The 13,879-nt window shown below is 35.9% G+C and overlaps 2 protein-coding genes across 5 annotated transcripts in view; both read right to left on the minus strand.

The window, feature by feature from the left end:
* LOC124395450 (ryanodine receptor 1-like) overlaps nucleotides 1-1,734 on the minus strand; it is an 87,486-nt gene extending 85,752 nt beyond the window's left edge. For all 4 annotated transcript variants that reach the window (XM_046863939.1, XM_046863938.1, XM_046863937.1 and 1 more), the window contains exon 1: nucleotides 674-1,734. In XM_046863939.1, coding sequence (XP_046719895.1) covers nucleotides 674-721 — 48 coding nt within the window. In that variant the 5' untranslated portion in view covers nucleotides 722-1,734. The remainder of the gene's footprint in view (nucleotides 1-673) is intronic.
* Nucleotides 1,735-9,914: 8,180 nt separating this feature from the next.
* On the minus strand, nucleotides 9,915-12,321 carry LOC124395832 (guanylyl cyclase-activating protein 2-like). Its single transcript, XM_046864702.1, has 4 exons — nucleotides 12,075-12,321; nucleotides 10,812-10,961; nucleotides 10,514-10,613; nucleotides 9,915-10,081 (listed from the first exon to the last, which is right to left on the minus strand). The coding sequence occupies exons 1-4, from the start codon at nucleotides 12,276-12,278 to the stop codon at nucleotides 9,954-9,956; spliced, it is 582 nt and encodes a 193-aa protein (XP_046720658.1). The 5' UTR covers nucleotides 12,279-12,321; the 3' UTR covers nucleotides 9,915-9,953.
* Nucleotides 12,322-13,879: the final 1,558 nt, after the last annotated feature.

A 13,879-nucleotide genomic window follows, 5' to 3' on the forward strand; every position in this document is an offset into this window, starting at 1 on the left:
ACCAGCTAACCCCCTTCTACCTCCACATCCCCCTCCCCTCTCCACCCACTTTCACATTGCTTGCTCCATCTTCTACCCTCACTCCGAAAGTCTCCTCTTTCCTCTCCTCGGGTAAAAATAGATAATGATGCTAACAGATGTACCAGCCTTTCCTCACAAGCACTGAAATGGAACAGACGATTCTGGAACGAATGGCCGAAGTGTGGCATGAGGCTGGAAACCATTTTTAAGATGCTGCTAGAGAACGAGTCTGATTCGACGAGGCACAGTGAAGACACGATTCCATAAAAATGCCCAAATCAAAACAATAAATACATTATAAAGTGATGTCTTGAAAATGGAAAAGTTGGGTTTCAGGCTAAACTGGGGCATGGGGAGGCTGCCACTTATAAATATCAGACAAGAGCAAGGTGTCAAATCCAGCACAAGCTCAAGGAACACAACTAGAGGAGCACAAACTTTCACAATTAAGGACATACACACACACACATATCTTCTCAGATGACCCTGTGTGAAATAGTATAGAAAAGAGAATACTAACAAATAGCTGAAATGCAAATACTATTAAAGGAAGAAGCCAGCATTTACTTATGCACACACACACACACACACACACACACACACACACACACACACACACACACATCAGACAGAAGATGTAAAGCACACTTACCGTTCGTAGGAACTGGATCTCCTCATCCCCTCCCTCTCCTTCGGCCATCCTACTCCCAGCGTTAGAAGCAGCTCCTCAAGAGAAATCACAAAATCCTTCCGTTGTGGTTTTGGATATATTTCTATTTCTCTCTTCCTCGTTCTCTCTTTCTCTCTCTCTTTACAGAATCTCGTTGTCTACCTTTCTCTCCAAGCTCTCTCACACACACTCTCTCTCAGCACTGTGTGGAGGTGTGTTGGCGGACACCATGTGTCCTGTGGCTCTCACGGTGGCGTGGGAGAGAGTGACAGTCGATTTGTGAACTCCTCCAGTCTCTCTCAGGCTCGCTCTCTTTCTCGCTCGAAGCCTGTCCATATTTGCACAAGTGAGCCACCCCCTTCTCTAAACCTGGTCCTCCCTCAGGAACTAGTGGCCTATAAAAGGCACGTGTGTGTGTGTGTGTGTGTGTGTGTGTGTGTGTGTGTGTGTGTGTGTGTGTGTGTAAAATTTCTTTTTAATAATCAGAAGAGCCATAAATTAAATAATAGACTTATGGCCCAAACCGTGCTTACAGTGGAGTAGGAGAGAGGAGAAGATTCTGGTTTTATCAGGATGTCCCTCAATTCTTGCGCTGAATGACTTTTGCACTTACATCTGACTGACAGGATGTTTTATGATCTCTTTTTTCGAATATTCAATCCTCTGTCCATTAGACAGGAAGTCCAAACTTGCCTGTCCTGAAGACTTTCCACTGGTGGAAAACACACTGACTGTGACAAAGCTCTGACACTGAAGACTCCTTCTATAATATTCTAATAATGTTGAATTTTATTCAACAATTTTGCTCACTGAAAAGCATTTTTAGATTTATTTTAATGGGTTTTATTAAGATTATGTGCAACATGTGCAGAAAGTCCCAGTGAATGACATGTTACTATAGATAATTACATTTACGTATTTGAAAGATGCCCTTATCCAGAGCGACTTATAAGTGAGCAGTTGAGGGTAAGGGGCCTTGCTCAAGGGCCCAACAGTGAACGCTTGATAGTGCTAGTCCAATTTCTTAACCACTGAGCTACCACCTCCCAAAGTTACTTATAGCAATGATAACATTAAAACAGAAGAAACTATTCCGACCAATCAGAAAACTCAAATTCAGGAAGAGGAAATGAATATTTAGGATATTAAAGATACAATCGGCCATTTTTTTTTTTTTAACCTGCACTGTTGCTATGACCTGTAAAGATGATTTAGAAAAATTTCAAATACTGGCATATGACAAAATAAAAAAAATTATAATAATATAATAATAATTATATTTACATTATTTCGCTGTTGAAAGGGGACTCACGAAACTAATTTCTTTATTATTTGTTATAAATTCATTTGTAAATTTTATTTAACAAATACCTAATTGTACATAATTGGAAATATTCTAGTGCATAACTCATTAGATAAAGCAAAATCAAGTCTTCATCAAGATTATGTACCATGAATTAACACCACATAGAGCACAATGTTCATTTTGATTGTTTGCAGAACTCAAGTTAACCTGATTAAAGCGGTATTTTTTATCAGCACCAGTTTTTGTTCTTATTTTTCAAGTCTTATTTTTAGTCTATCCTGAATTCCAGTGATTTAAAATAACACGAACGATGATCAAAATATCCAATCAGGCTTCTTTTAGTGACCGTCCATTGGTTGTGTCTTACTCATTTTGCAAACGGAGTGTTACAGTGCCCTCTTTACTATTTTTGGAATAATAGATCAGAAGATCGTCACAGAAATCTGAGAAGAAAACAGCTGGGCGTTAGGCCAAGTGCTCAATTCACATGTTTGAAAGAATGTGTAGGAGGATTTGTGCAAAAACTATGACAAACAAGGGCTTGATCTGGAAAATGAAATCATGTGTGTGTGTGTGTGTGTGTGTGTGTGTGTGTGTGTGTGTGTGTGTGTGTGTGTGTGTGTGCAAGAGAGACCATGAACATATTTCAGCAATACATCCAATTGTGCGTATCATTCCATACAAATAATACGTATACAGAAATGCACACTGTAAGTAAAACATGCACACAGACACACACACACACACACACACACACACACACACACACACACATACATACACACACACACACACACACACACACAGAGAGACAATAGTATCTGTATGCAGCCCACCTGGACAATCCCCATCTACGTATCCTCTCTCATAGCCATCACTCGTTCTGGTTGAAGAGCAGCTGAAACAACACCTATGGTCTTGTCAAAAGCTTCTTTTGGCAGCTCAGACACTGGCTTAAGAGAGCATGCTCCATAATGACATCAGCCCTCTGATAGACTCAAAGGAATTCTGGGAAATGAATTTCTTACACTCTGAGTTTCAGACATTTTCTACATGAGTAAAGACTAGGAATGGTCACAAGAGGGCAGTGTTTTGGATTCAAATATATTTAGATAAACAAATAAATGGATGATCAAAGTGGAAAAAACAATGGAAGGTATTTTAGTAAAGTGTTGCTCCAGCACGAGCCACCAGAACTCGATTCAGCTCAATTCAAGTCAAGTTTATTTCTATAGTGCTTTTCACAATGGACATTGCAGCTTTACAGAATGCAAGAATTATAGAACAAAGTTTACCTATATTTAAAATATGTGTAGCCTGGGGTGACTGTGACAGAAAAAAATCTTAGATTGTATAAGAAAGAATCCATAATTAAGGGAAACCCATCCACCCATCCTAATGTCCTTTCTAGTCTTATACAGTCAGTTGGAGTTGTGATACGAGGAGCTTCTGAGCAACTCATAAATTAACTCAACATCTGAGTTCATTAGAAATTAAACACCAACTCCTCAATGCCAGAACCTTGAATGTGCAATGATGTAAATACAGCACATGTATACTTTTATTTGAGTATTTATTAAGACAGCTCGGCTGTTAGATGCTTGTCATTGGTTTTGTTTGACAATCTTTTATAAAGTAGAGAAGAGGGAGGAAAAATGCCTTTGAGAAGCACATAGCTCTAAGACTGATTTAATGATTCATACAATCATTTGTTATACACAAATGTATAAAAAAATATGGGTGTCTGGGCAGGGATTTAAATCAAAGGCTGACAGGAGAATCAGACCTTCTCATGTTAAACCACAGAGAAAAGAGGAACCAAAGACAGAGAATGACAAAGATGGTCGAAAGTTGGCTCTGGCTCAAAAGTTGGATTGGCTGAAGACACAGAAAAACAACACACAATGGGCTTTTAATCAACATCAAAACCAAGCAAAGAAACGAATACGAATACGTAAATATACACAGGGGAACTGAATACAGGAGATGATAGTTAACAAGCCAGAGAAGAACAAAATTAGTGAACAATGGCGACATCTGGTGGACAATAGACAACACAACCATCAAAATCCTGACTGGACCCAACATTTTGACATTTTGCATCTTTTTTATTATTTAAAAAGAGAAAAATGCTTCATATAAATATGTAACAATGGCAAATTACATTTGTATCCTTATTTGGGACCAATCTCTTAAATCTACTTTGCACTGACTGATCTTATCAGATCTTTTAAAAAATGTTCATGTCCTTCACTGTCCTGTTGCCCATCAGTATAGGAATATTTATATAAGTGAATCCAAATTATTTTACCAAATAAATGCCACTCTTTCTAATGTTTTGTGATAATCAGTAATTTACACTTAATGAGCAAAAAGAGCTGTCAGTAGTTCAGCCACTTAAAAATGTCAAATCGGGTTTAGAATTTAATGCTGATTGAAAATAACTGTCCAACGTGCATATGAAAATTTCAGAGCTCTGGACATGTGAAATTGGTTAATAACTAAATTCAGCATACTGATTATAAGGCTACATAACAGTTACACTTCCTGTTATCGACAGCATGTCAGGTGTTATAACGTTCACACAAATCTGCCAGAATATATAGTTTGCAGAACACAAGACTGCCCTCTGCTGGATAGAAATGTCAGTTGTCAGGATGAAATAAACTGCTCTAAATAGAGAGGCTTTCATCCGAATTCACCCCCTTTGAATGATAATGAGTCGAAGAGGCAGTTTATATCACGTATGTGACTTCTAATGAAACTTGGAAGCCTCCGCATTAAATTTCAGTTTAATTCAAATTAAATGACTTTGAATGCGGTAGAATAAAACTTTCCCTTCACTTCAACTAGAAAACTGTTCCAGCATGACAATGCCCCTGTGCATAAAGCCCATATGAAGATATGCTTTATATGAGTTCGAGTGAAAGATCTCCTGCTATTGAGCTCAAAAACCCTTTTAAACAACTTTGGTATTCATTTGGAATGTTGACTGCACCCTCAGCTCACCTTCATCAGTACCTGACTTTACTATGCTTTACTAGCATTTGGGGGTTGATCTCACACAAATCTCCACAAACACACTTCAGAATCTCGTGGAGCATCCTCCCTGAAGAGTGGAGGTTATTCTATAACAGAGAATAGAGACTAAATTAGAAATAGGATGTTCAGAAAGCACATATGAATCCGATAGTCAGTTATACATAAACATTTTGATTGTTATTACAGTATAACGTCATTAGAGTTTGAATGTAAAGAATTATATATGACATTTTTAATGAAATCCATGAAATGATCATGCTTTGGTTTTGTCACTTTTTTTATTATTATTTTCTGGGATTGATTTATCAATGAAAATACCTTTTATTGCATACAGCTAAATATAAAATATTGGACAATCCACACTACTGTAAGATTTACATTTTTTATCTTTGGGCCGAAACACACATCGACATGGTGCTATAACATGTTTTAACACTAGTTTCTGTTGTATATGAGAAGATTAATCGCTTTCGACTACTAACTCACAGTGTTAATTCTCTTAGCCTTTAAGCTCCTTTGCCCAAAATCCCATTAATGTGAGTGGCTCAAGTATTAGAAATAATTTCAGGAGTAGTATACAGACACGGACAGGCATTAGGCCTATTGGGAGCCACAGGGGCATTTCTTTTTAATTTACTTTCATATACAGTCATTGGAAAGTTCAGGTAGCCTGTTAGCAATATGGCTGCCACCTGCCAATCAACACTGTCGAAAAGAAAATCACCTGGTCATTGCCCAGGTTGGGTGTGCACATGATAACCTCAGATTCTTGGTTTTAGCTAAAAGGAGCAGAACCCAAAGATTTCTCAACCACAACGGATTCAGGATTATTGTATTTAGCAGACCCCCTCATCCAGAGCAACCTACAAAAGTCTGCATCAACGAATACATTAACACTGGGTCACTAGATTACAGACTTAGGATACCGTCAGTTACTCTGTTAAGTGGAATTGTATGTTGTAGCACAATATTTTTATTTCATTTATATATTTTATAACACATACATTTATAAAGCACACAGAGAAAAATAAGTACTAGTTTAAGTGTTTCAGTACGAGGTTTTCACCCATCATTTGAAGATAATCAGAACCTTGGTGCCAGAACAGAGAGTGTGTGACCAGTCAAGCAGTGCTAGATGATGGATTCACATATTCCAGCTTGTCAGGAAGTTATGGTCTAAGCACAGGGTGAGCACATGGTATAGCAAAGTCTAACAATGGAAATTATTAAATTTTTTGGGACCAGCATTTATTTTCTCTTTCCTGCTTTTTTTTTTCCAACACATTTTTAATTTAAGTTCACTTTTTGTTTTATCTCACATTTTCTACTGCTTCTTATTTTAAATGGGCGCTCTAATTTTTGGACTAATCAGGAAGAAGAATTTAATGGTGCTGTGACATAATAATCCATAACTAATCATGTCTGACAAGCATGACCTCACATGACTCAGATTAAATGTCTTACTCTGTGAATCAGATCGTATTTACCTGTGCTGTCATGATATTTACAATATTAATATCAAGCGATCAAGCAAAACCGCGATGTAGGCAGATTCTCCATGAGATGAGTCCTGAACTTCATAACCTCATAATCCTGAACTTCAAACTGAATTCATGAACGTGTAGGTCTCCACTTGGGTCCTCACACATTTCCTGTACATCAATTCTTTTTGTATCAGACATTGGTGCTATTAGCGCTATTATTGTTAAAATCACTTCTTTTAGACGGAAAAGTTTACCTTGAACTTCAAACTTGGTATTGTGTGTGTTATTTAGGCCTCGGATCGTCTACATTGTTATCTGTTTTCTAATCAAGAACATTATGCGAAGTGGATGTTTCGAAAATGTTTTTCTATATTTGTACTTCTGCATGTGCTGCCATCTTCTGCAATTTATTTCGCATGATGTGAAATATGAACGCAATGCATATGTTGATATTCTCTCATAATAATAATAATTATTATTATTTTTAAGTAATTTTCCAAATCAATTTAACCACATTATGTGATTTCTTATTTTTTATCTTTCCTTGCATACTGTCAAGCTGCGATTGTTATATCTTTATAATAGATGCTCAACAAGAAGTAAGGCCTTCACCAGTGTGTTCATTCATAAACTTCTGATATGTAAGTCAATGGTCTCATACACATCACAGAGGTCTATATGTGCATTATATCTGTCAATAAAGCTCAGTATAAATGAAATAAATGTAAGTAGCTCTGGATAAGGGCTTCTGCTGATTGCTGTAAATGTAAATGAAATATTTCTGGATCTGCATTAAAAAGACTGGGGAAAAAAACGAGTGGGATGAGACTTCTTGTTGCTAGATCAGAAATCAAACTAATAACAATTATTCTACTTTTCCTGATTTATACACACACATTCACACACGTATTCACTCCTAAACTGCAGTTTAGCAGAGACAATATATCTATCAGTTTGCGTAAGGGAAGTAGGAGGAAACCAGGCAATTGGAGGAAAATCATTCAGACATAAAACATATTCTTGTCTTATTCTATTACACACACACATATTGTTTTTTTCCTGTACTTTTCAATGAATGTAACACAGAAGTAAACTCTCATTCAAAAGCTTTGAAGTGTGCAAAGGTCATAACCAACATTTTCGACTTCCATCTGTTGAAATGATTTGTCTAGAGTTTAAAACCTTGCCGAGTTTATTAAGAGAGATCAGACACCAGCTTCTAACACTCACTGTCCAGGGGCAATCAGGTTGAAAACAACAGCCTTTTCGTTATCCCTTATTCAAAATGACATTATTAGTCACACAAATCTGTTACATAACCGGCTCATCTTACCCTGAATCCCACTCCACCAGGGGTCTTGTAATCCTGCTCCTGCAAACACTTTTGCCAACTTGCCATTTCAGCTTGCTGAGTAGTGACGTGTCGGTTGTGAGTGAGTCGATTCTATGAGCTGATTCGTTCAAAGAGTCAAAACGAGCCTGTGGTGATTTGGTGATAATAAAGCCTGTGGTGATTTTGATAATATATTGGCGTGAATCATGGAGCTAAACAACAGGATACAGGCACTGAAATCATTTTCATATTGTTTAATATCCACCCATATGGAATGCGTTGGCACCAACGATGGCTTTTGCTTCCTTCCAAGATGAAATTTATTCCTTAAAATCACGTTACATGTTTAATACCGAGGAATAATCAGAGTCAATCTTTTGAGTTTGCTGCTTTTCACACCATTCCATGTTTATAGCATGTATATAGAAAAGGAGAGGTCATGTGACACATGCTAATGTGTACAGATATTACATGATGCATCCCCGTCTTCATGCCTGGAGCTTCAGGATGTTTTTTTTTATTCTGATATTGAAGTAAAATTTTATTTTGTCATATCAATAATCAAGCTTTTTAGTTGATTGTAGTACAGGCTCTTTACTGAATTGTATCTTGAGCTCATCTTTTTATGGTGTACTTCTCCTTTGCACTGTTTGCACCATGAAATAGAGAAATTACATCTTAACATCTCATGACCATACTTTAATAAAAATAACCCTGGTAATCTGTACTACTGTAATTTACGAATTAAAATAGGAGGAAGCTCTAAGAGTCGACTCTTTTGGGTGATTCGGTTCATATGAGCTAGAATTGTCATCACTCCTGGAGACCCATCACCCTTAGCTCCTGGTCTAAGAGAGGATTATCTGTGGCTCTCATATTTATGACAAATCCTGCAAAGTGCTTTACACACAGGGTCAGATCTGCTGGCTGGTAGTATGATGTTGATGATGATGATGATGATGATGATGATGATGATGATAGCTTTATGGTGTATAATTTGAATATAATTGAGCAGCACATACATGTGTATGCTGAGATAAAATACTACTACTAATAATAATAATATTAACCAAATATATTCATAGAGTTCAGAATGAGGTCATGGTTTACTCACTCTTAGTGCTATCATTGCATTAACGACTTTATTGCCTTAAGAGTGTAGAATTCATAGTTTTAAATGGGTCCTACGGGTATTAGAGGTCAAAGTGGTACATTCAGTGCATTCAGGGAAGCAACACTGACTTCAGGACACAAATTCACTGGTTCAGGTACTTGGGTAATTATGCATTAAAAAAACGTCTTCTCCTTTGCTATCATTTGGCACAGTCATGTCTTTATTTTCTACATATTTTCTTTACCAAACTAGTACTAAAAAGCTGTTTTGGTGGTTGGTGTTACAGTGACATCCTTTTGAGAATTTTGACAACCACTCAGACACATAAATCTCATAAATGACCTGTGGTTGTGATTGCTCCTACTTTGGCAAAGACTTATTGCTCCCATTATGCATGAACTGTTAGAAGTATCAAAATTTATCTCATAACTTTTAAAGGCTATTGTGTGGATTCAACATTTGGTGATAAACAAAATCTGTTGGAGGAGTAGCAAAAAAACAGTTTTCAACAAAATCCAAGATGGCAGGAGATAGAGCTTGAGATCGCTGAACTTGTCGGTGGTGCTAGATCATTGGAAACACTTCACGGAAATGTAGTGAGAATTTGTGACAAATTTAACACGTTTTTTACTAGACAGTTCTATAGGCAATGGGCTGTTTGGCCCTTGAGTAAGGCCCTTAACCCTCTGTGCTCCAGTGGTGCTTTGTCTGACTCCAGCTTCCCATCGCTGGTATATGCAAATAAACAATATCACTGTGCTGTAATGTCCATGTGACAAGTAAGATGATCAGATTAACTCTGTTTTTTTAATTATTTTTTTTATTTATACATTAAAGCTATACTTAACACATACTGAATATATAGTAAGTGCTTCATTAAGGCAATATATAAAAATAATGTATTATACATATTAATATAGGAGAAAATTTATTCTAGCACAATACATCTGGAATATTCAGGATTTCCTGTTGAGAGTTTTATCTCAGAAATGAGCACTTTTCCTTCTCTGTTCCACCACCCAGCTATAGGGATTCATGTCTAAACGCAACAGGTTAAGAATCCATGGATCTTTCTGAGCTCCTGCTAAGAACTCCTCCAGTGTTATCTGACCTGAGAGAGAGAGAGAGAGAGAGAGAGAGAGACAGAGAGAGAGAGAGAGAGAGAGAGACAGAGAGAGAGATAGATTGTTTGAAACACTCAATAAATTAAAAAAGACAAGTCAAAGAGTAAAGTTAGTGGTGAATTGTCCTGTACAGACGTCCTGAACCCTGGTGTGTGTATTCTTATTTTGACTTATTATTGCGAGCTGCGCTATATGGACAAAAGTTTGGACTCTAAATTCGTGGTAACTGTTTCGGGAAGAACCATATGGCTGAAAAAAGTCTGTGTCTGTCAGGTGTCTCTTCAAAGTATAGAAATAATATCTTGGGATTTGAGACAATCATGCTAATTATGACATACCTTTAAATCATCCATTTTCCTATTATTTTAATGCAGCAAGATCTCAATAATTGTCATACAAGTCAACGTAGATTTACTCACCATCTCCATCTACATCTATCACTTTAAAGATTCTTTCACAGATTTCCTCAGGGGACACATCTGGATCTTTCCTTCCTACTTTCCTGATGTGAAATATAATCTGTAGTGAGACAGTTATTAGTTTGTATCTGCAAAAAGTCTGCAATGTTTACATAATAAAACATGAATAACTATTAGCTTAAATCTTATATCTTTCCAACCTATGGGTAATATTTTCATTAATTTATTCAATTATAAATACTATAATGTGATTTTCTCTATGAATAGAAATAAGTGGAAGAAAATAGAAATGACTTACTTCAACAATGGCTTTGAGTTCAGCTTTGTCTATAAAGCCATTGCCATCCTTGTCATACACTTTGAATGACCATCTCAGCTTGTGTTCTAAATCCCCTCTGAACACCAAGTTCAGAGCAGCTACGAACTCCAAGAAATCTATTGTGTTGTCCTGAAACATAGAGAGCAAACATGACCTTCATGCTTTCCATTATATTTTAATTATTATCATTTAAATAATGATTATAAATAATAATAATATTTGTATTTTAAATATAATAAATTAAATTAAATCAATTAAATCAATTAATTTAGATATTATATTATATTATATTATATTATATTATATTATATTATATTATATTATATTATATTCATCATATACATCTCTGTAAAAATCACTTTATTCTCAATCAGTACATCAAATTCATTCATTCAAACTTTATGAGTTTGTTACTATTCAAAAATCTAAAAAATCTGCTTCAACTCATCACTTGATAACTAAATAATGCAATTAAAGCCAAAGCATTTGCTGGTTTTTATACATGGATTTTCACAATTTTAGCAGATGTTCCACAGATGCACTATGATCCATTCCGCCGTAAATGAATGCAAGTTCATTCTTCAGCTTGTAGGTATGATTTGTCCCTGATACTTACAGAATTAATGATCCCCAACTCTACTTCTCCTTCATACTGTCATGATGCTATCAAAGGTGGATGGTTTACAATTTTGACATGTATCTTCAGAAGAAGTAGAAGAACCTCTAAAAACTTCTACAGAAGTTCTATAAGCTCAGAAAATAGAACCTTAAGCACTATTAAAAGTTAGATAAATGCACAACACATTCGCCTTCCTGGATAATAGAGTATGTTAAAACCACTAATTGTGCATGTTTTTCTTTAGGAAAAGGAAGAAACAGAAAAAAAATGTACCAAAAATTTTATAAACTTTTAATGTACTATAGTAAAATAGTATAATGAACTTAACAACAGGAGTTTTAATAGTTTTGAAACCACTGCCACAATAGAAAGCTTGTAGGCATGTAAAACATCTTAGCAAAGCATTTCTAAAAGCACATCCTAGTTTTATAATATCGATTCATTTTATAAACCTAACTTTTATTTTATACGTAATATATTTACATTTCATATATTACACATCATATTTTAGTTTCCCTCGTCTGTGTTATTGAGTAGGAATACTGGGTCAGAAAAGCACCCTAGTTTATGATGCACTAAACATATGAATGTCTTTAAGAAGATCAAAAAGTGCTGCTTCTCACCCCGTTTTTGTCAAAGGCTCGAAACATGCTCTCGGCGTAATCCGACGCTTCCCCCGAGGGTCCGACTCCAAAAAACTTCTTAAATTCATGCAAAAACAAAAGGCCGCTCGGGCACTCAATCACAAACTTTTTGTACATGTTCTGAAGTGTAATGACGTCGATCTCTACTTGCTCGGATTTCTCATTGTGGTGAGTTTGTCCCATGTTGACTCTTTACAGTGTGCAGCTGTTAAATCCCATCCTAAAAACCTGCTCACGCCGATCACTTAGAAAATGAAATGAAGATTAGCTCTGAGACGGTGAGACTGAGAGGAGAGGAGGAGACCCACTGGAGGTGGTCTGTGGAAGTGAAAACCACACAGCATGGACAGCAGTGTTCAGCATTTCTCTATTGCTTTCTGCATGTTTTTAGTCTTTTTGTTTTATGTTTAAAATTAAAAGAAAGTTCTCCAAACTTGGTTCACCTGCACAACTCATTTAAAACATACTGTAAAACACTTTAGGTGTGTACTGTTACAGGAAAATAATCAACAACAGCATAGTGTAAGGATGCCTGAAGCTGAAATACTTTACTATTTTTCTCCTTATACAATGAGGAGTTACCAAGGATTACTGTACCACTCTTTATAGAAGTGAGTGAATCATAAAAACGAGTCAAATCCTTCACCAAACCTTTGCTTAGCTCTATTATGCAAAGTCCACAGTTGTGAAGATTTGAAATCTTTTTTCCATAAATATAAAATAAACAATTCCTTACAGAAAATACATCAGCTATTATATATTTGTCTTTGTTAAACCACAATTCAATTGAATCCTCTCTTTATAAGATTTAATTGTGTGAAGCATTTGAGACATTGGGAAATCTTGGCCACTGCATCGTCAAGCTACCACTTTTGAAGCCCTTGAGCAATGCTTTTAATCCTTTGTCCTCTAGGGGCGCTGTATCACTGTGCTCTGACCCTAGCTTCCTTACATTGTTGGAATACACGAAGAAAGAATTTTACTATGCTATAAGGTACACGTGTCAAATATAAAACACCTTTATAAGCCTCTCTCTCTATTTTTTTAAGAATTACGTAACATCGAGCTGTAAAACATTCAAGGTACGTCTTAAAAAAGGTTCAGCTTTTAGTTCTAAATAAATAAAACAGAACTGCACACATAATTCTTTGGCCAAAAGAACCTGTTGAAATTTCTTGAAAATCGAATGAGATTTACTCTACACTGTGTGCATGAGAGTTTTAATAGTCTTACATAGATTGCAGCATTTATGTAAAGTTAGATTCGTGCAAACCATTTCTGATAGAACACCATGCCTGGATTAAAAGCTATAGATTATGCTGTTTCACTTAGACAGATTGTTGACGTATTTCTGGCATGCTGCTTAGAGTGAACAGAGAAATCTGCCATGTAATGACTAAGAGGATTTACAGGGGACTTAATAGCCAAGTGAAAAAATAAAACTAAGGGGTCAAATATACATTTACAAAAATGCAGGGCAAAATACAATTATCTCATTTACACACCTGAGCAATTAAGGGTTAAACATTTTGCTTGATGGCCCAACTGTGGTTTGGTGGTGCTTGGATTTAAACTTATGACCTTCCAAACAGAAGAAGATCTTAACCACTTGAATCTTGAGAGTAAATTGTTAAATTGGTAATATTTCTTTGTTAGTGCTTTTACAGAAAAAAAAATTATATCTAATTTCTTTATTCTTTAATCAAAAAAATAGCACACTGCTGTAATACATTAAAATAAATTCTATATATTTTTTATTTGTACAGCACCTTTAACAATGGAAG

This window comes from Silurus meridionalis, chromosome 13 (genome assembly GCF_014805685.1).
Source record: "Silurus meridionalis isolate SWU-2019-XX chromosome 13, ASM1480568v1, whole genome shotgun sequence".
In the NCBI taxonomy this organism is placed as follows: Eukaryota; Metazoa; Chordata; class Actinopteri; order Siluriformes; family Siluridae; genus Silurus; species Silurus meridionalis.